We start from the raw sequence: 22,902 nt of genomic DNA on the forward strand, positions 1-22,902 counted from the left end.
GGCGGCGGTGGTTGTGATGCGGCGCGCCGGCCAATCAGCGGTGAGCGCGGGGGCGGGCTGTGACGCGCGGTGCCGCTCCTCGTGCGGCGGCGGTATAGGAGCGAGCGCCGGCGAGCAGCTCTGCAGAGAACGCCGCTGCCGTCACCGCCTCCTCCTCAGCGCCACTAACCGCTGCCGGCGACCCCACCGCCGCCCCGAGCCGCGGCCCGTCAGCCAGCCCGCCGCGGCGGACGCCACCTCTCTCGGCTCCGTGAGACGCCGGCCGTACGCTGAGCCTCGTCCTTTCGCGCTGCTGCCGTCCGCGGCTCCGCGGCCACCCGTCCGGCATGAAGACCAAGTTCTGCACCGGGGGCGAGGCGGAGTCGTCGCCGCTTGGGCTGCTGCTGAGCTGCGGCGGCGGCAGCGCGGCCTCGGCGCCTGGCGTAGGGCCGCCGCGCGACGCCGCCAGCACCCGCGAACCTAAACCGCCGGGCGGCCGGCAGCCCCCGCCTGCACCCCCTCCGCCGCCGCCCGCCGACGAGCAGCCCGACCCCCGAACACGGCGCCGGGCCTACCTGTGGTGCAAAGAGTTCCTGCCCGGCGCCTGGAGGGGCCTCCTCGAGGAGCAGTTCCACATCAGTATCATCAGGTGCGGCCCGGGTCGGAACAGGCCTGGGGGGTACCGTTGGGTTGGGGGAGTGGAGGGGCGGGGTCCCGCGGGCTTGTTGGGGGGGGCAGAGGGGCGGGGTCCTACTTGCTGTTTGGGGGGGAACGAGGGGCGTGGTCCTGCTGGGGGCGGGGCCGGCCTGGGTCCCCGGAGACGGACCGGGGTAGAGGCGCCAGTGTGGGGATTGGAGCCGGGAAAGCGATCTCTCCCGAGCACCGGTGAAATGGCAGTACCTGGATTCCCGGTTCATCGGCCACCAGACTTCCCGAAGGCTGGCTTTTGTCAGAGTGTCAGTTTCATGGGCAAACGGGTGTCATCTAGGCAAACAATACGGTTCGCTCACAAAGTACACTTTTTATTGAACTGAACACGCCCAGAAAGTCCCTTTATGGTTTGGTGCTGTGGAGTCGGTTCCGACTCTTAGCGACCCTGCACAGGGTTTCCGAGGCTGTAAATCTTTACGGGAGCAGAAAGCCTCATCTTTCTCCCGGAACAGCTGGTAGTTTCGAACTGCTGACCTTGTGGTTCGCAGCCCGATTTGTAACCACTTTAGGACCTTTAAAAGATGGCTTTTACCACTTCACTTGGTAACGTTAATGGCCAGTTCTGTTATGTGAGTCCACCCTTGGATTTCTCCCTTCTCAGAGAGTCCGCCAATTCCCCACTGAGACTGGAGACGTTTCCTGTAGGGGCGCTAGTGACTGGGGAGTTGGAAGGTGTGACCTCCAAAAGAACTCAGAGCCAAGTAGAAAGGATTTTGTTTTTCTTTTGAAATTCTTAGCTTAAATATTTTAAATCTGAATCTTAAGTTAAAAAATATGTGTGCATACATATTTGGACCTAACTGAGAAAGAAAATAAACCCCAGGCCTCTTTCCTCTCCTCCCAAGTGATCCCCAGTTACCACGTGGTGCATATCCAAATCTGGTCAGACCTTAAGAGTGTCTGTCTTCTTTGGCACTTTTTCTTTTTAAGCGGACTGCCGAGTGAGTGGTGGTATCTAGTGGATGTCACAAATAATCCCCGCCCCCCCACTCCTCTCCCATGTCTCTCCCAGAGCCACTAAGGCAGTCCCCTGAACTGTTTGGACTTCCTCATTGTAACACTTCACTGTGAGTGGTAGTCAGACCCTCCTCCCTCAGCTAGGCAGAGGCTTAGTCCCCGAATTGCCTGATACTTGTAATTTTTTTAATGGAGCTCTTTCCAAACCTTAGTCCACGTTTAGTTAGGATTGTTCTTTGCAATGTTGACAGAAATCATCTGCAGGCCTGGAAAGCCTACCAGAAAAACGGATGAAAACCCCAAACTGCCCAAGGGTATTGACCGGTTCAGTCCTTGCCGAGCTAACCCTTGGCCACCACCCTCTCCATTCAGGCTGAGTACATTCTCCAGGTCCTCTTTCTGCAGTGTCCCTCATTGATTGCTGTTGTTAAATGCTGCCGAGTTGATTCCGGCCCATAGCGACCCTGCATAGGGTTTCCAAGGTGAAGCTGGTGAGCTTGAACCGTGGTTCAAACGGCTTTGCAGTCTGGCGCATTAAGTAACCCACAGTGCCACACCAGGACTCCCCTTCATTGATTAGATCTCTGCATTTTGTCCACACAGGTTATTAGAAAGCACAGACAGTATCTTACCCTTTTTTCCAGGCATTATAGTCGTCTTAGAAGACAGCTCTCTTTTTTGGCTTGGAAGATCTTTTGAAATGCCATTGAATGGTATGCATTTCTGCTCAGTTTGGTTTTCTGGAATAGAAACATACTAGTCAAATGAGTTTAATAAGGAGAAAACCAAGCCCTCTGCCATCGAGTTGATTCTTGAGTTTGTAAATCTTTATGGAAGCAGACAGCCTCACCTTTCTCCCATGGAGTACCTGGGGTGGGTTTAAATTGCCCACCTTTTGATTACCAGCCCAGAGCCTAGCCCACAGCACCACTGTTGTTAGGTGTCATTGAGTCAGTTCCAACTCATCCACTCCCTATAAGATTTCCAAAGAGTGGGTGATGGGCTTGAATCATCAACCTTGTGGTTCCCAGTGTAATGCTGATTCTACAGTGCCATCCTAGGATTCCTTTTAACAATGAGAAAGGTGATTAAAGAAATGGGAAAGGGTATGGTGTCTTTGTAATCTGCAGAAATACCACTGCTGGGTGACTCTAGCAAACATTCTAGATGCCTGAGTTCAGGATGCTGGCTCTGGAGACTTTCTTTCTCTATTGGCTCTAAGGGAAAGGTCTTGTCTCCTTTCAGTATCTGTGTTGAGTGTACCTTGGAGATCCCCATGTGTCTTGCCATCAATCTGCCCCTGAGTCAAGGAGGTTCTCAGTGTGGGGACCCCAGGTTCACAGGACCTGCTGTGCTCCCAGCTCTTCTTTCTTGGTGACAGTCAGCTTGTAAGATAAGCGGTGCTGGAGGCGGGGAAGCTCTCCTTTCATAAGACCGGGGTGTCACCTGAGTAAGTGTGCTCTGGTCCACCCTAATCCCCTTATGACTGATCCCATCTTGGGGGTCATTCCATCATTTCATACTGGCCACATGACGTCATCACCTAACTGCCAAACCACTGAGAATCATGGCATAGCCAAGCTGCTCCTTTTGTGCCAGCCTGGCGTCAGGTGGTTTTAGAAGTTTACTGTGGCTTAACCTCCAGCCTTTAGAGTGGGTCACGCTTTTCGTTTTCTGGTTAAACACCTTTCCCCAAGCCCACAATAATGGCTGTCCAGCTAGCTTTTCAACAAGGGAGCTTTGTGTACGTACCCACCAGGCCCTTCTTTGCTTCCACTCTGTCTGTTTTAAGCATTCTGCCTCCTTCACAGACTAATTCAGAGAGAGCCTCCTACCTGGACCAGCATTAACTTCTCCCTTGGTTAGGTTCCTCCGTAGCACTCCACACGCCTTCCTATCATAACCTTCCCTGCGGAGTGTCATATTTCTCCAAGAGGGCACTTTATGTTCAACTTTGTGTCCGCAGCGCTAGAATGGTGCCTGGCACACAATGACTCCTAGGTAAATGTTTGTAGTGGTTGTCATTTTTAGTTTAAATTGACCCTTTCACTGCCCTCCGGATATGGATGAGAGTCCTTATGATCAGACTATGGGTGACCGAATGTTCTTCAGTCATGAGCAGTCAAGGGAAAAAAGTAAAATGGTCATAAAATAAACATTGTTATTTACAAAACTTATGCAAGCTCAGGCTGTCTGCTGACCAGGCAAGTGTTTGCTCTTACCCCTCTTACTGATGATTGAGAAAATAGTCACAATCACTTGTAAAACTGAAATTGCCAGACCAGCCTCCAACAGCTAGAAGAACAGAAGATATTTATTGAAAGACCAGCAGGAAAAATCCAAAACAAAAATGGCAGTCTGATTGGCTACTACAAGAACAAGCAGGTTGGTTGCTGGGGATCCATCAAGGCACGCCATTAAGTCCCTTCAGGACAAACCCCCTCCCAGAATGAAACTCAAAGGGAACACATGAGCAGGCATGTAAGCTTGCTGATGATGACCACTTGGTCTGCTGGTGAGTGGAAGTGGGGGAAAGGCAGCAATGAAGATACTGGCTGAGTTCAACCACGTTCTGTAGACTCCCATCGACCTGGAAATGAGAGAGAGAAGAAGGGTTGTTTGGTCTGAAGTGTGGTGAGACCTGGGGACTCCTGAGCCCATGGACAAGGACATAGCCATAGAAGGCTAGAGCTGAGAGTGAAACATTCAGTTGATATGAAGTGAGGAAAGACTCATAAGAATGCCCAAACTTGTAGATAGTACCCATTCTACCTAGCCTTAATGGCTTGATGATCAGAACTCGACTAGAGGAAGATTTAAAAAAAAAAAAATTTTTTTTTGATAAAGGAAACAAGTGCAGATTACTAGTTTGATGAACTTGACCTATACTTATGGATGTAGTAGCTCAAAATACCAACTGAGAGGGAGGGAAGGAGTCTTCACATCAAGTATCAATCCTATCCCCTCTATATACAAGATTGAAAAGGATGGGCAACTTAGACATTGGCTGCATAAAATGGAGGTGGGGGACCATAAAGGCTTGAAGAGCCTGGCTTACAAGTATTCAAGAGGGAGATTAATTTCAGAGTGTACGGGGGAAGGTAGAGTCCTCACTGAATAGGTTTCATCTTGTCTAGACGGGTCTGGTGAAACGAAATGGGGATAAGAGTCTTATGATTCGATAGTAATTGTTAACATGACTAATTGCGACTGTCACAACTGTAAAGGTAGAAGTTTTATAACCAAAAGGGGGGAGTAGTTAATCTTACAGGAGTCCTGGTGTGGCACTGTGGGTTAATGCGCCAGACTGCAAAGCCGTTTGAACTGCAAGGTCAGCAGTTCAAGCTCACCAGCTGCTCCTCGGAAACCCTAAAAAGGGTCGCTATGGGTTAGAATCGACGGCACTTCACAACAACAACAACAAGAAAATCTTAACAGGACTGTAAGACCATCCAGGGAGAAGAGCACGAGTGGAATGTGTGACCCTATCTGGAGAATCAGCGACACCAGAGAAAGATGCAGAGATGAGGACATGGAGAGATAGAGCAGCTGAGGACTCTAAGACTCATGGAGGCTGTGTACTGGCTGCCAGGTGCTAGTGGTCAGGAGGCAGGCTTGCAGAATGTGCCCTTTGGTTGTTTAAATGACTATATATTTCTGAGTGTTTTTGTGTACCCAAAAAAGCAACTGAGGTAGGATAAGCAAAAATACTGTTGAATGATGATGCCGGAAGGAGATTGTAATCATTGCAATGAAACGATCAGTGTAAAACCATTGTTCTTCCATGTAAACTATCACTCAGCTTACAATAAAAACTAAAAACAACAACAACAAAACCCCCCTGAAATTGTAAAAGTTGCAAGATCATGTGAAGTGTGATAGCAGTGTCTGAGAACTGTTAGAGTGTCCCACACATGCCTGGCACACTCTAGACTGCTGACAAAGGAATAGTGTGAAGGGGGTGGGGATAGCAAGAGCCCTTCAAAAAAGACTGCGAAAGGGCATGAATAGTTGTGCAGAATGAGGCAGTAGAAGTCGAATAGGAAGAGAATTGTGTCTTTTGGGGCCATCATGTAAAAATTAAACCAGGACCCCTACTTGGTTTGCATTTGAAGTCTTAGTACTTGGCTAAGGAGTCCTGGTGGAGCAGTGGGTAAGCACTCAGTGCTTAAGGTCAGTGGTGTAAAGCCACCGAGTAGCTCCATAGGGAAAAGAGGTGATGCCTTGCTCCCGTAAAGATGGCAGAGTGGAAAACCCCATAGTGCAGCTCTGCTCTGTCCCATGGAGTCTTCAGGAGCCAAAAACCAACTCATGGCGCCTTCCAAGTACTTAGTTCCTTCCATTCATAACCTCAGTTGTATTAACTATGCCAGTAAGTCAAGATGTAGTGTTACAAAATCATTAAACAAGATATCAAAATGGGAAGCTGTTTCTTGGCATATCCTTTATCTAGTGCCGTGCCCTTTGAAGACGGGATTTCCAGCTCTAATCTGTCCCTGAAGAAATCTTTAGGGTACAGTTTTGGCATCCTTGAGGGACTCAAAATTCTTTTCCTTTTTAATGTTCTTTGAGTTTGGGGAATAAAAACTCTGAAGGGACAAGATCAAGGTGAATGGGGTAAGGTTTCCCAATGACATTCTCCTAGGACAGCCCTTACTGCTCTGGAATAGACAGGTGGCTGGTCTGAATGGAAAACATTCCTTGGCGAAAACCGTGACCGTGTTCTGAACTGATTACATAAAGCTGGCAGTTGAAACCCAGGTGCCGCTCCTCAGAAACCCTGTACAGGGTTGCTGTGAGTCGAAACCAACTCCACCGCACTTAACAACTGTATGGCACGTTGGATAAGCCCTGGACTGCTAACTGCAAGGTCGGCAGTTCAAACCCAGCAGTCACTCTTGGAAACCCTATACAGGGTTGCTGTGAGTTGGAACTAACTTGTCAGTACACAACAGTGAGACTTAAGAGGAGTCCTGGTGTTGCTAACTGCAGCTTTGCAGTTTAATCCACTGAGTGCTTCCATAAAGATTTTCAACTTCAGAAACCCTACATAGTGTCACTGTGAGTCTGAACTGACTTGATGTCAGTGGGTTCGGGTTTTGTTGGGGATGGTTAATGAAACTTGTCTACAGCCATTCAGTGGTTGCAGAGACATGGTTTATTTAATGCATTTTGTTTGGAATAAACCCACACACGTACGAACTGGAACCCTAGTAGCAATCCTTTTTGACTTACCCTCATTTAAGAACAAAAATACTTTTGTTTTCATTTTGCAAGACAGTTTCATAGGAAATTTTTTACTGTTTCTTGTGAAAATATGGTCCCTTGGGTGATCTTATTTTAATACTAATTCTCAGATGATACACACTTCCTTATTGACTGCCGTCTCTGTGCCTGGACTTTCCAGCATGCCTCTTGGGTTGTCCACCCCCTGACACAGCCTTCCTCTCTAGTGAAGCCTTGTCATCCTACCTGTCCTCAACCTCTGACTCTGAGATCCCTAGCTTCTAGCAGCAACTGGCAGGGAATCTTGTACTGCCTTGGAACAGCTGCTCTTTAGCTTTTCATGAGTCTGTTTTGCCTCCACTCTAGATTGTAATCTCCGTGTCTTTCCTAACACTGCCTTTTGTTGAAGACAGTTGTAGCCCAGGGGCTGATGATAAACCAGTGAGATAGTAAGAGCTGGGAGGCCATTTTGGGCTGGAAGGGATGGGCAGACTCCCGAACTCTGAACAGGGGTGAATTTACCCAAGAAGCAAACTAAGCACAGGTTTTACTTGTGATATGGTGAAAACATGTGAAACTCTTTATTACAGATTAGTAAGTAAGCACAAATCAGTCAGTGTTTACTTTGCCTAATGGGTACAGCGTCCTTGTCAGATTGTCCATCTAAGGAAGAGGCTTACATTCCCTAGGAAAGTGCTGTGAGGCTGGGGGAGAGGCAGATGCCAGCCGGACCTAGAAGCAGAATCTTTGGTGTGTGGGGAAAAAATGTGCACTTATTTACTCCAGATTAGTAGGTAAGCAGAAGTCAGCCTGTGCTTTTCTTGTTTACTGGATAATCTGCTTCTGACTCTGAAGGGTCTTTCTGGTGGGGAGAAACAGCAGAGGCATGTTGGGTTCCAAGGATGCTAGGGATAGTGGTGTATGATATGGGGTTTGGGGACCACTTTCTGGGTATACTGGGGGAAAGAGAGACCAGAAGCAGCTTCTGTGAGATTGCAAAGAAGGGAAGGCAGAGGTGGGAAAGGACCAGCTTGTTTTGAGCCTGGGTGAATGGGTCAAGGGCACTGCTATTAACGGAAGTGGGAGGATCAGGAGGAAGAAACTGTTTTGGATAGAGGAAGACCATGAATCGGAAGTCCGCCTAGAGAATGGCTGCTGTTCAGTTTCTTGAGGGGAAGATGGGTGAGTTCTGCAGAGTGCCCTGCTCAATGCTTGTCCTGGATCCTTTTTACCCTCCAAGAGGGGTTTGGTCGGGTCTGAAAACAGTTTTGATCATCAGTTTTGTGGAGGCCAGCCAACCAAAACCAAATCCACTCCTAGCTCCCCTGGAGCACAGAGGAGAGCTGCCTCACATGGTTTCCAAGGCCATCATCTTTACAGAAGCAGACTGCCACATCTTTCTTCTTCAGAACCAGCGGCTGGTGGTTGGAACCACTGATTTTTTGCTTAGTAACTGGGTGCTTTAATCACTGCACCATCAGGGCTTACTTGGATGCCAAGAGTTCTGATAAATTGATTTTGCAGTGCACAGGACAGCCTTCCCAAGAATGATCCAGGCCCAGTGTCAGCAGGGTCGAGGTTGAGCAAGTCTGGCATAGACACTCCATTCCAGATTGTTACTGGCTCTTTTTCTAAGATTGACCTGTGGTTTGTCATTGGTTCTGATAGCGAACAGCTGACATTATCTTGGGGAATTGTCACAAAACCTCTCTTACATAAATAGAATTGTGGACATTTATGGGAAGGGAGAGCTTGGAGGAATTGAGTAACTTGCCCAGGTCACCCAGCTTGTTTGGCCAAGGCAGTGCCCTAGCAGTGGGGGGGCACCCTGCCCTGTTCCTCTCTCTTCAGCCGTCCTTGTTTTAAGTGGAGTTTTTGATGGTTAGAAGATGTTTTGCCAACATTCCTTGTTCATCACTGTGCTGACTCTTGGAGTTAACCCTGTGTCGACCTTCGGCTGTGCTCTCTTCTCCAGGCAGCCGGGTCTATCCCAGCGACACACTGGTTCTATTGTGAGCTTTTTCCTTTCCAGTCACTGTTAATGACTTCTAGGCATTCGCTTTGACACTCCTCAGCTTGCCTGTTGTATTTCTTTTCTACCCACTCACATCCCAGACTCCCTGTTGGCCTATGGGTACTAGCCACACCTTGAGTTTGAGCTCCAAGCCGTGTTACTTAGAGACAGTTTTTCAGGAGTTTTAAACAGACCAAGTAACTGGCCATCTTAATTTTAAAACTCATTGACAGTCAATTTGATTGTGACTCATAGTGACCTTGTAGGCTACCGTAGAATTTCCCCATAGGGTGTCCAAGACTAAATCTTCATGGAAGCAGAATGTCACAGCTTTCTCCTAAAGAGCAGCTGGTGGGTTCAAACCACTGACCTGTCAGTCAGCAGCATTCCAGTGTGTGACACGCCGTACTACCAGGTCTGCTTCATCTTGATTGGTTGTTAAGTGCCGTTGAGTCCATTCTGACTTATCGTGACCCGGTATAGGGTATCTAAGGAGTGGTTGGTGGGTTTGAACTGCTGACCTTGTGTAGTTAGCAGTCTAGTCTTATCCTACAGCACCCTATGAAAGTCTTTGTGTTAAAAAGGGTTTTTGGGAGCAGACCCTTTTCAGGTTTTTAATCTGCCGGAAAATTGTGCTTACTTGGATGTGTATCTTCATCCAAATGGCTAACAATATAATGGGTGTTGGATATTAGGAATGACAGATCTGAAGACCTACAAGAAATGCACAGAGGTGGTGTGCCACTGAAGCATGGATTTTCCTTCCTAGAAATGCTATAAAACAGTAGAAAGGAAGTAGCCTCTTTAGATTCTGAGTATAAATATAGAACACATGATATTGTAAAGCTATTTATGGATATCTGTTTTTTGTTATGTGTTGTCCAAGTCGTTTCCAACTCAGAGTGATTCTGTAGCATTTCTTAGGAGCAGCTGGTGGGTTTGAACTGTCGACCTTGTCAGTAGCAGTCCAGTGCTTATCCTATAGCCTCACACCAGGACTTCTATATATATATCTATATCTATGCCTCACTTCTCAACTATCTTGTTATCCAACATTTCACATTTATAACAATCGTAAACAAATTTATCCGACTTTTTTCGTGTATTGACAATGCATGTCTGGTAGTAATGAATGCAGGGGTCCCTGACCAGTAGACCCCATGTACAAGTAGAAAGGACACTTGTATTGCATAACATTTCACTGGGCAGAGCAGAGTGGGATGCTGCCTTTCGGGTCCTGGATGCCCCCAGGACTGAGGTCAGGGTGGTGGCAGCCTGTGTCCTAGGCCACCCAGGGCCAGGGAGGAAATGATCCTGGGGTCTGGCCCCTGCTTCTAGCCCCAAATGTCAGAAGAAGCCCTGAGAAGACGCTGTGTGGGACAGGAAGGAGACAGCACTCGGTCACACTGGCGTGGGAAGACTGGGTGACCATCTTGTTGGGGGCAGTGGGGCCAGAGCTCTCCTGAGGTGATGTGGAAGACGGGAGGCAGTGATGGCAGGTGATCTCAGCAGGCTGTTCACAGTATACGGGAGAGGTGATGTGACCAGCCTCCATTTTACTCCAAAACTTTGCAAAGTGCTCTTCTGGGGACTAAGGGTTGAAGCCATTCCTAGATGCAAATGCAGAGCCTTGCCTGCTTCACCCACTAGCTCTGTGGTCACTCAGTGTGCGGCGTGTCCAGGTGATCTCTGAAGTACTATAGTTGAGTTATGTCCAGGCCCTTTTTGGGGGGCGGGGGTACATCTTATCCTTACTACTGAAGTCCTGATGTGGTGTTCTAGGATAAAGCCCTAGACTGCAAAGTGAGCTTGAACTGCAAGGCCAGCAGTTCAGACCCAGCAGCTGCTCCTGGTAAACCCTATACAGGGTCACTAGGACTTGGAATCAACTCGACAGTACTTAACAACTTCATTAGTAATGAGGATCGCAGTGTCTCTGTAGAATAAGCACTGGTCTGTGAACCCCAAGGTCTGCAGTTCAAGCCCACCAGCCACCGTGCAGGAGAAAGGTGAGAATTTCTGCCTCTGCAAAGATTTATAGGCTTGGAAACCCTATGGAGGTTCGCTATGAGTCGGCACTTAGACCACAGTCTCATCATTGGTAACATACAGTGTTGCAGTGTATCATTTGCATATACTATTCTCAGGTGTTCACTCTCCACCAAAGATTGATTGGGTTTTAAAAAATACTGCTAATAAAAGACAAATAAGAAACGAAAATCTTGGATTTGTGTCAGAGCCGATTTAGGATTGACTTGTCAGAACACAACGTCATCCATTGTACATTGGGGACTACCTGTCTTTAAAATTTGTTCTTCAGCAAAATTCCAAGTGATTTCCTATGACAATGAGTACTTGACGCTAGTGTGATTGTCCCCAGTGGGTGCTCACAACAGCTTCCAGAACCTGCCATCTGGGTTCTGAAGTGGGTTGCATGCTACAGATTGAAGAAGTGAAATTACGTCTGCTCAATCTTTTTGCTTTTTAGTTTTTTATAAAAGTTGAGAAGAGTTTGATGATGTTGGTCCAGCTATGACACTGTTTTACACGATGTTGTTGTTGTCAAGTGCTGTTGAGACAGTTCTGACTCAAAGCAACCCTATATAGGATTTTCAGGGAGTGGCTGGTGGGTTTGAACCAACAACCTTGTGGTTAGCAGTCTTGTGCTTATCCTACAGCGCCACACCGGGACGTGAATCATGTTTAAAACACGTTTTATATATGGCACATATTTGGTGGTTTTTAAAACAACCACACTTGAGTATTGGTTACCCTGACCCACCCCTGCTGAAGTATCAGATGTTTTGCTTAGGTGCAGTGTTGGGAGGATACGATTGTCCCCTGATTGTATGTGTATGTGCTGTGGAGGCAGGGTGACCTCCAGCTCCTGCAACTTTCTGGCTGGAGAGGGACTGAGTGTGTATGAGCAGGTCTGTGTTGTTCCGTCCTGAAGGGAGTGTGGGAGAGTGGGGAGGTGGAAGGAGTGTTTTTAGTATTGCTGTGGCCACAGCCACCTTCGTGTGCTTCCCCCTGTTGGAGTCGGTTTTTATTGTCATCTTTGCTTCCGTGGGAAGCAGTTCACTGCCACCCTGGTTCCAGGTGCAGGCCTGCTGCTCTCTGTAAATGGTGAGCTGCTAAGTACCATGGGGTTTTCTCTAGGCTTCATAGAAGGGGAGATGTCAGTTTCGCTTCCCCCTCTTTGAAAATCTTGGGACTGCTATTAAGTCTGGATACTAATAGTACCTCATAGCTAAATGTTGGTGTGGCTTAGAATTAGGAGGACCATGGGGAGTCCTGGTATAGCGCTGCGGGATAATGCACTGGACCTCAAGGTCAGTTTGAGCCATGCGGGCAGGAAGTTCAAACCCACCAACCACTCCTTGGAGGCTATACAGGGTCACTATGAGTCAGAATTGATTTGATAGCACTTAACAACAGCTATGCTATACCTTCCAGTGTTGGTGTTTTGAGGGTTTACCTTAGGTGTAGGTAACAGTAACATTTTCACTGAAGTGCTTTATTGTTTCAGACAGTTGACTGCCTTCAGCTACAAGCTCTGGAATAATAATAATAATATAGAGAAAGTTCTAGCATTGCAAACTCTAGAACTGGCTCTGAACTAGTCCTTATCACTGCAGAGAGATGCATGAAAACCACTGCGCTGGCGAGGGAAGGATGCATTGGTGCAGCCCTTTTGTAGGACAGTTTGACAACCTGCATCAAGACGTTGGAAAACGTTAGTGAGTTAATGAGGAGTCTCAGTAGCACAGTGGCTAAAAACGCTCAGCTGCTAACTGAAGGGTTGGCAATTCGAATCCACAAGCTGCTCTACAGGTGAAGGATTTGGCAATCTGTCTTCATAGAGATTCACAGCCTTAGAAACCCAACAACAGCATAGGGTTGCCATGAGTTGGGACCCACTTGAGAGCTGGGGGGTTTGGTCTACAGACTAGAGAGCCCGTAGCTTGTGCAAACCGTTATGTGGTGGACTACTATCTGAAAGGTTGGCAGATCCAGCCTACCCAGAGGTGCCGCAGGAGACAGACCTGGAGTCTACTTCTTTGAAAGGACTCAGCCTTGAGGAATGGTTCCATTCCACACACTGGTGCTGCCAGGAGTCAGAATCAACTGAACGGCAATTGAAAACCGGTGGCTCCATGTGATAAGCACTCGACTGCGAATCCTAAGGTTGCTGATTTGAGCCCACCAGCTGCTCCGCAGGAAAAAGATGAGACTTTTCTGCTCCCATGAAGACATAAAGCCTCTGAAACCCTATACAGGATTGCTGTGAGGCAGACCGACATATCAGTACCTAGTAACAGCTATCAGTTGAGAATTGGTTAAACCATATTATATGATGGGGCTTTAAAGTTTTTTTATGGAATTTCCCCAGGACCCCCCTCCCCCCCATATTTTTGAACGCCCTTCCTATCTGATAAAAATCTATGAGGACATTAAAATCATGTTTTTAAAGTTGGATTGATGGAAAATGTACCTAATATAAGTGGAAAAGGAACATTATAAAGTAATGTGTTTAATATGAACCCAATTTTGATGAAAAGAGAAAAAGTAGGAAATGAGTAGCCTTAGGAAAGGACAAGCACCAAGATGTTCAAAGTGGTAGTGTGTATTCAGATGAGAACATTTAGAAAACTGTCTAGTTATCTTTTGGAGTGTTTCTGTATTTGTGTGAATTTAACATGACTCAAATGAGAGGAAACAGCTGCAAACATCCATTGGGAATTGGAACATGAAGTGTAGGAACTACGAGTCTAGGGAATTTTGGAAGTTGTCAAAAAAGAAATGGTACTACTTGAAGCTAAATATCCTAGGCAGTAGTGCTACCCTGAATAACGGCTTAGGTCTTCAAATTCCCCAACTCTTGACTTAGAAAAAGAGAAGTTTTATTAGAAGGTGATGCCAATGGGGATTCCCACAGTGCTATAATCAGAGCATATAAAGTCCGTGTGCTTTTTGGGGAGTCTGTATGCATTCTGGGAGATTTCACTTACTTTTCCAGGGACTTTACGCTAAAGTCACAAGATCACCACATGCTACAACTGTCCGGGAGAACAATCAGATAAAACTAGCATTTGTGACCTACAGGCGATCTTTTTGATGTCTTAAGGACCCTCCAGGCAGAACTTTCTAAATGGTCACACACAGTATACCTGCCCAGGAGCAACACAGAAAAATTCCATAGAAGCTGGGCTAAGGAATGAGGTAATCACTGCATGAATTAGGCTAAGGCTGGTTGGAGTACTTTAATAGGTTAGATTAGTGAGCTGAAATGGATGGGTATGGGCTATTTTGAATCAGACAGTTATATGCTGTATCCCAGGAATGGCAAAGGGACAGGAATCGGTTCACATTAATCTTCAAAAAGCATTTCAAGATCTAGTCTGAAGTGCAGTTACTGTCTGGGATAGGATAGTATCCAGATGCCTACAAGATGTCTCCAAGGAGGACCAGTTAATAGGACTATAACTCAAATTTATACACAGTCACTAATGCCAAAGATGAAGACATTGAGGATTTTTACCAACTTCTGAAGTCCGAAATTGGTCAAACATGTAATTGATTGGAATGCAAAAATTGAAAACAAAGTAGGAGGATCAGTAATGGGAAAATATGGCTTTAGTGATAGAACTATACATGTGTATCTCACCTGTTGGAGTCTACAAGAATCAAATCTACTCCTGTGGGAAAAGACAGTTGAAAAGCTCAATATCAGTCAGAACAAGGCCAGGGAGTGACTAGAACAGACTATCAGTTGCTCATATGCTTAAGTGGAAGCTGAAGAAAATGATAACAAGTCCAGTATAGCGAGAGTACAACCTTAACACTATCCCACTTGAATTAGCTACTATTTCAAGAATAGATTTGATGCATTGAATGACCATTAAAAAAAAAGTTCAAACAGTCTTTAAAAAGGAAAGTTCAAAGTAGATGTCAAAAGAGTCTCTCAAACTTTCTTTTAAAGAAATAAAGTAAAAGAGATGAACAGAACATTTCAAGGGATTGCTTGAGAAGACAAAGTATTTGAATGAAATCGCTAAGAACCGGAATTTGAAAATTAAAAGGAATGACTGCTCGGCATTTCTCAAACTGAAAGAAATTGAAGAAAAAATTTAAGCCTTGAGTTGCAGTATTGAAGGATTCCATGGGCAAAATATTGAATGATGCTGCAAGCATTCAAACAAGCTAGAAGGAATACACCATCACTGTACTGGAGCTGTTTCAGGAGGCAGCATCTCTTCCATAACCGGTGGTACTGAAGGCAGAAGTTCAGGCTTCACTGTAGGCATTGATGAAAAGGCTCCAGGAATTGATGGAATACTCACAGAGACGTTTCCACAAATGAGTGCCAGCCATCTGGCCTACTAAGTAGATGTTAGTAGATGGAGGTACATGCTGGTACCCATTCCAAAAAAATGTGAACATTATCTAACAATATCATTAATAATCACATGTAAGTAAAATTATTCTGAAGATAATTAAAAACGGTTACAACTAATGCTTTACATCCTCAGGGAACTGCCAGAAATTCAAACTGGATTCAGAGAACATCATTGCTGATGTCAGCTGGATCTTGACTGAAAGCAGAGAATACCAGAAATATACTTACCTTTGTTTTATCGATTATGCAAACACATTCAACTGTGTGGATCACGACAAATGATCACATTGCAAAGAAAGGAAATTCCAGAACACTTGTGTGTACTCGTGTGGAACCTGTGAATAGATGGCTGCATGGTTTAAAGTCAGGGTTGGATCCTTTCACCATACTTAGTATGCTGAGAATAATCCAAGAAGTTGGGCAATATGAAGGCGAACACAACATCAGGACTGGTAGAAGACTCAATAACAGCCTATGACGTGCAGATGATGCAGTTTTGCTTGTGAAAGCACTCAATGCAGTGGTTGTGAGCTTACATAGAGGAAAGCAGGACCAGACAGTACCCAACAGCAATATTTATAGGAGTGCAATTCTGGGGGGAATACATATTATAAATCAGAAAATCAACCCATTAAAACATCTATGAAACAGCTTATTTTAGTTTCTTAAACAAAGGCTGATAAAGCCTGTTGTTGTTAGATGCCATCAAGTAAGCTCTCCACTCCTAGTGGCCTGTGTGACGTAGAACTGCCCCATAGGGCTTTCTAGGCTGTCATCTATAGGATGACACAGAACGAGGCCATGTTCCCTTCTGTGTACAGAGGGAGGGACACTCTGACTCAAGACACTTGAGAGCAGATCAATCACCAAGTCTTCCTCTTGTAGAGCTTGGTGGGTTTGAACACCCATACTCTCAGTGATTAGTCGAGCACTTAACCCTTTCATAATTTATTTTCTGCTTTTATTTTTTGTTGGTACCATGTGTTTTCAGCGTAGTGGTTACGAATTGGACTGCGAACCTTAAGGTCAGCGGTTCGAAACTACCAGCCGCTCCGCGGGAGAAAGATGAGGCTTTCTACTCCCGTAAAGATTTACACCCTCGGAAACCCTGTACAGGGTCGCTATGGGTCGGAACCGACTTGACGGCACTTAACAACAACAACAACCATGTGTTTCCAGTAATAGAAGGCCTGCTGAAATCACAGGGAAAGCATTCGGAGATAATATGAATTTTGATACAGTTGTGTGGGACACATATATACCAAGTGGACTCTGCCGGGTCATCTTCAGGTTCATGCAGTTATATATGTTCCCACGCATGTACTGCTACTGGAATAGCAGCTAACCAAGAAACCTGAGGCTGAACATGGTGGTGGGTGTTAAATGTTGCACTCCCAGGCCTTGTGTATATCACAGTTTCACATGGGGGTAGGGGCTGCTCCTACCTTTGGTGGTCTCGGTAGCAATTAACACAGCCACCCAACTCTTCACATCTTGGGATTAGTCTGTGTTTGATGTTGGCACATTTTCCTCTATTATTCTATATATGCTGCCTGCCATGTGTCAAGTTATCTTTTGTTGTTGTTGTTTTAAGTGCCGTCGCGTCGGTTCCGACCCATAGCGACCCTGTGCTGGGTTTCCGAGGGTGTAAATCTTTATGGGAGTAGAAAGCCTGATCTTTCTCCCGTGGAGCAGCTGGTAGTTTTGAACTGCTGACCTTAAGGTTCGCAGCCCGATTCGTAACCACTACGCTACCAGAGCAAGAGCAGTTAGTTTTTGAGTAGGTAACTGGAAACGATTCTTTCAGTTCTTTTGATTTCAGATTTACCATCTCTGCGTGTTATCCCAGGAGCTCTGTGTTAAAGAACCCTGGGATTAGTAACTAGCCCATAGATGGGGGAAGGAGGGGACCCATGACTCCCAGAGCAGCAACTTCCTCTCCTGTCTGTTTCCTCACTGCTAGGGTGGCTTGAATGTGGAAATAAATTTGCTGTTGTCAATTTTTATTTGATATTTTGCATAAATAAATATTGTGTGCTCCTATATCCTGTATGAGGCTGGTATGTCACATGATGTGGTTTCAGGGGCCTTTGAGTCCCTTGAGCACCTGACCTTTGTCTTGGAAGGACATTTTGTCCAGACGACCTGGGAAGTTGGACTGTAGTATTGTATCCCCATTTCCGTCCCACCACAATGCTGTGTTCCTGCTCATATTTGCCTCATCGATAGCTGGCTTTGCTCTGGGTAGTTTTTCATGTTTTGGGTGATCTTGCTTCGTTTATTTTGGCTGTCATAAAATACCATTGGCAGTTCACTTCCTGCTACTAAAGCCTGTTGGGCAACTGAGGCTAGATTAGACACCTCCTTCAGGAGGGCAGGGTAAACTTCGAATCAAGTTACACAAAGTAGAACAGTAGTCCGTCTGTTTGCCCGTGCCTTTGACGGAACTCTCCAGAGTATGTGACAGGAAGAAAAACGAGGCCTTTGCCTCTGGTGCAATGCCTGTCCTGTTGCTTGGTAGCCAGGAGCCCCTGTGGCGGCTGTGACCGGATGTGGTGGGAGGGGGGCACCTTCCCTGGGCTCCATGCTTGGCATACTCTGGGAAGAACAAGAGTTCCCTTTTCTTTTCTCTTCTTCCAAACTAGCACAAACCAACTCCACTCAACCCCTCTTGTCACTGAGGACGGAGGAGAAGTGGCACCTAGGGTTTCTGAGGCCAGCATCTTTACAGAAACAACTTGTCTCCTCTTTCTCCTGGGTTAGAACTGCCAGCCTTTGGCTACCAGCAGGGTGCTCTAACCACACTGTCACCAGAACACTGTTTAATGAGCATCGACCGTTTATTTTCTTTCTTGGTAAAATAGGCCCTTATTTTCCTGTAATTTTTACGTATTCACGATCACTTTTCAAATTGTCCAAAAATACCCACAAACTCTTAAGTATGATTTTATTTAAATAATTCAGGAAAATTGGCATGTGTAGAAGCACATTCAAAATCTTATTACTTAGCTATAAAACTATTTCCGTGAAAAACAAAGGTAACAGATACTCGAAATTCACTGCCTAATTGTTGGACGGTTAACTATCCTCTTGATGTTCTTATGTTGCTGTTAAATTAGTGCATAATAATGTCCAGAGTCCTGGCATGGCACTGTAGGATAATCATTGGACTGCTAACCACAAGGTCAGCAGTTCAAACCCACAACCAACAGACTCAACAGCACTTTACAACAATTACAATTAAACTACAGTACTATAGGATAAGCACTGGACTGCTGACTGCAAGTGTGGCAATTCAAACTCACGAGCTGCTGCTTGGAAACTGTATAAATGGTCGCTGTGAGTCAGAACTGACTGGATGGCACTTAACAACAACAACAAATGTGTACTACATGAAATGTTGAGCAGTTTTTAGAACGAACATACAGAAAAGTTCAGTGATTTCCGATGAGAATCCCCATCCCAGTTCCCAGAGATAATCCAGATGATCCAGAACCTTCCACAGGTTGTTATCATCACAACGAACAATGCCAGTGTCGTCCATTTTTTATGGGCCATGTATATTTTGTAATGTGTGGATGCAGGTGGCACAAACTGTAACCGCTTAGCTACTAATCAGAAGGTTGGGTGTTCAAACCCACTAGCAGCTCTGTAAGAGAAAGGCCTGGGGAATCCTAGGGACAGGTCTATTCAGTCACGTGGAGCCGCTGAGACTTGAAACAACTTGACTACACCTGAGAACAACATACAAAGGTGCTTCGGTAATTTCAAGGAAAAATTCCCTTTTTCCACAAACTTTTTGAAATGTATGTATGTATGAAAAATATGCATTATATTATTTATATGTATGTAATGGTTCCAAGTACCAAGGATAAAGTTAGGATTTATAAAGATACTGATAATAAAGCACAAATAAAGTAAAAACTTTAAAAAATGAAGTATTCGACTTATATCCAAATTGACTACCTGTTGGACTGAATCCCATCTCAAGTCAGGTGGTGTGCTGTGGAGTCGATTCCCGCTCATAGTGACCGTGTGTAGGGTTTCCTAGGCTGTAAATCTTTACGGGAGCAAAAAGCCTCATCATTCTCCTGGAACAGCTGACCTTGAGATGAGCAGCCCAATTCGTAATCACTGTGCTATCAGACCCTGTATTTACATCTTGGAACTTGGTTACAAACAAAGGCTTCCCTTCCCAGAACTCGTTGCTAAACCTCTGCTAGAGTGGTCTATATCTACAGGTTTGTGGATGTGGTCATTGTATTTCCAAGTGGATTGATGGACACGCATTGATAAAAACCATCTCTCTGGTTTGAGCTTTCCTTAGACAACTTCCTGGTCCTCAGCGAAAGCTCACACGGTCTTGTATTTACCTGGTACTGTGCCGTCTCAAGGTATCTCATTGTATTTCCCTGTCATTTACCTGACTCTGAGGCAGTAATACACAGTGGTATTGTGTTAGGGTTATCTTTTCTTCTTTTACAATAACTTTGTTGTTGTGGCGCTGTGGCTTAATGCACTGGAACAGCAAGGTCGGTGGTTCAAGCTCACCTCCCGCTCCTTGGAAACCTATACAGGATCGCTATGGGTCGGAACTGACTCAACAGACCACCTGTAAGCAATGCAGAGAAGCACAAGGCGGAAAAAAGAAAATTTGAAATAACGATTAGATGTCCATGACGTCAGATGGTTCTTTATGAATGCGCAGATAGGAGATAAGATCGATAGAAAAAGCTTTATTAAAAAGGAGGCATAATGTAATTAATTTTCAGTTCCATTTCTAAAAAATCATTGCATGATTTAAAAAAAGAATAATGAACGACTTCAGTTTTAGGTGACCATTGACTCTTTGGATGTGTGGCTCTTCGGGCCTTTCTTTTCACGCTCATGTTTTGTGAGGGTCAGGGGTTGGTTAAGGTTCATAACATTTACCTGTAGTTCTGCAATATGATGACTGAAGTTTTTTTGGTGTTTAGGTTTAAAATTAAAAGGACTTAGTGCTTAGCCCCAGAGAGCTCTCGTAGTGTAGTGGTTATGAATCGGGCGGCTAACATCAAGGTTGGCAGTTTGAAACTACCAGTTGTTCCACGGGAGAAAGATGAGGCTTTCTGTTCCTGTAAAGATTTACAGCCTTGGAAACCCTGTGCAGGGTCGCTATGAGTCGGAACCGCCTCCGTGGTACTTAACAATAGTGCTTAGCCCCATTTTTCTTGTTGTAGTTTGTATGAGGAGTTAACTTTTTGCTTGGTTTATTGATTCATTAGATTCTGTCACGTAAATGTCTAAAGAGAGGGGTTGTGTTCCTTGTGTTCTGACATGCTTGGGAGTGTTAGCTGAATGTGACCATTCCAAGTTCCCTGTTTTCCTCAGGCCTTCGCAGGAGCTGTGGTGCAGTCTCTGGGGATTGAATGCCACACTAATCCTCATTTCACAACTTGGCTGGTAATCCTTGGTTGCAAAATATTATTGTGAATAGTTTTGCTTTGTTTTTGTATTTTTTCCCAACAACAGCTCATAGATGGATACTTTTATGTTTGAGTTTACTCGCTGATGATAAGAATATCCTCCGAACTTGTTGGACACGGTTTCATTGTCTTCAGGCATTAAGTGTTGAGGTGAAGTCAGAGGTCATCCAAATTCCATCCACGTCCAAGTCCTGACGACTGCCAAGTTGCCCAGATCACTTTTTCTTTAACATGCATTAATTAACTCTAGTTCGGGAAAGAACTTGTGGATGGCTGCCCAGTTGGAAACATGTCTTCAGCATCAGGGACTGTGCGTGTGGAAATGGTTGAATTGGTTTGTGATCTGTGGTGTCTTTTCTCACCGCACACAGAGTTGATTCGCTTAAGCAGAATCTCTTATCAGTTACTCTGTTTCCTGGAATGTATTGTATTCTTTTGGGCTACAGATTCAATTCCTTAGTCCAGGAAAGATTTCGATAAGTGAGGGGTGTAGTCCTGTCACAGATGAGTGCATTAGAGGGTCAGAGAGCTTTGCATGCTGGTATGTGGCAGCACTGGGATTTGCATCCATGTCTCTGCTCTAAAGCCTGTGCCTTCTACAGGCAGATGGGCCTGTCTCTTAGCCGCCACACCTAGTAGAGAGCAGTCTGAAGAGCATCTGCTTATCGCGTAGCATTTGGAATCTGGGTAAGGGAGCAAGTACTGGTGGCTCGGGTTCTTTTCAGAACATCTTTATTAAACATCAACCCTTGGGGGTCACTGCGTCCTGAAAGTTAGACAGGAGCTAACAGTGAAGATGGGGGGCCCCATTGAGGAGGTTTGACTTGGAACTGAGTAGACGGTTTTCAGATGGCAGAGATGAGTAAGGAGGAGCTTCCAGATTGATAGAACACCAGCCAATGGACGTGTCTAGCTGCTTATAACAGAAAATCCCAAACGCACATCAGCAATTTATTTCCCTTTCACATAAAAGAAATCTGGAAGTAGCTGGTGTGGGGACTGCAGGGGTAGGTAGACAATATGGGTAGTACTGTAAGGGTAGCCAGTGTGGGGACTGTCAGGGTAGCTGATGTGGGGACTGTGGAGGTAGCTGGCTGGATACTATGGGGGTAACCGGTGGGACTGTGGAGGTGTACCTGATGTGGAAGTAGTAGCTGGTGTGGCACCTCTGTGATCCTGACGCAGATCCAGGTCCCTTTGAGTTAAGTGTTCAACCTTCATAGGATGTGACTTAGGATCCGAGGTGTAACTAACAGCTGTGGTTTAGGACAGGATCCTGGGAAGAAATGAAATGCAGTCATGTCATGCACTTAGTTTGGGCAATGGCTGGTTGAACACAAATTCACGGGATGCCTGTGGTTATAATGGTGTTGTTAGGTGCCATTGATTCAGTACTGATTCATAGATAGCAACCCCTGTGTACAACAGAATGAAACACTGCCCGATCCTGGGCCAGCCTCGCAATCCTTGCATGTTTGAACCCATTGCTACTGCCACTATGTTAGTCTGTCTCATTGAGGGTCTTCCTCTTTTTCTCTGACCCAAACATGATGTCCTTCTCTAGGGACTGATCCCTCCTGATAATATGTCCAAAGTATGAGAGACAAAGTCTGCCCATCCTGGCCTCTAAGGAGCACTCTGGCTGTACTTCTTCCAACACAGATTGGTTTGTTCTTTTGGCAGTCCATGGTACTTTTAATATTCAATATTCTCCTACAACATCGTAACTAAAATGCATCTATTCTTCTACAGTCTTCCTTATTCACTGTCCAACTTTCATGTGCTTATGAAGTCATTGAAAGTACGAAGACTTGGATCAGGTACACCTTAGTCCTCAAACTGAAATCTCTGCTCTTCAACTCTTTAAAGAGGTCTTGTGCAGCTGTATTGTTTGATTTGACTTCTGCTTCCATGAGTTTTGATGGTTGATCCAAGCAAAATGAAGTCATTAACAACTTCAGTCTTTTCTCCATTGATATGAATGTTGTTCATTGGTCCAGTGGTGAGAACTTTTGTTTTCTCATGTTATAATAGAGTTCAGAAATCCTGATCTGAGATGTAGCAAATGCAGCGTTTCCTGTGTCTCCTCTCTCTGTGCACAGGGGTATGATAGTGCAGTGCATGCGTACTGTGTCACCTGTGTCTCCTCT

General features: G+C 45.5%; 1 protein-coding gene across 2 annotated transcripts in view; it reads left to right on the forward strand.

Annotated features, from left to right (window-relative positions):
• Positions 1-326: 326 nt before the first annotated feature.
• The window catches only part of CHKA (choline kinase alpha), a 59,928-nt gene continuing 37,352 nt past the window's right edge, over positions 327-22,902 (forward strand). For both annotated transcript variants that reach the window (XM_006860835.1, XM_006860836.1), the window contains exon 1: positions 327-628. In XM_006860835.1, coding sequence (XP_006860897.1) covers positions 327-628 — 302 coding nt within the window. The remainder of the gene's footprint in view (positions 629-22,902) is intronic.

Source organism: Chrysochloris asiatica, unplaced genomic scaffold (genome assembly GCF_000296735.1).
Source record: "Chrysochloris asiatica unplaced genomic scaffold, ChrAsi1.0 scaffold00040, whole genome shotgun sequence".
NCBI lineage: Eukaryota > Metazoa > Chordata > Mammalia > Afrosoricida > Chrysochloridae > Chrysochloris > Chrysochloris asiatica.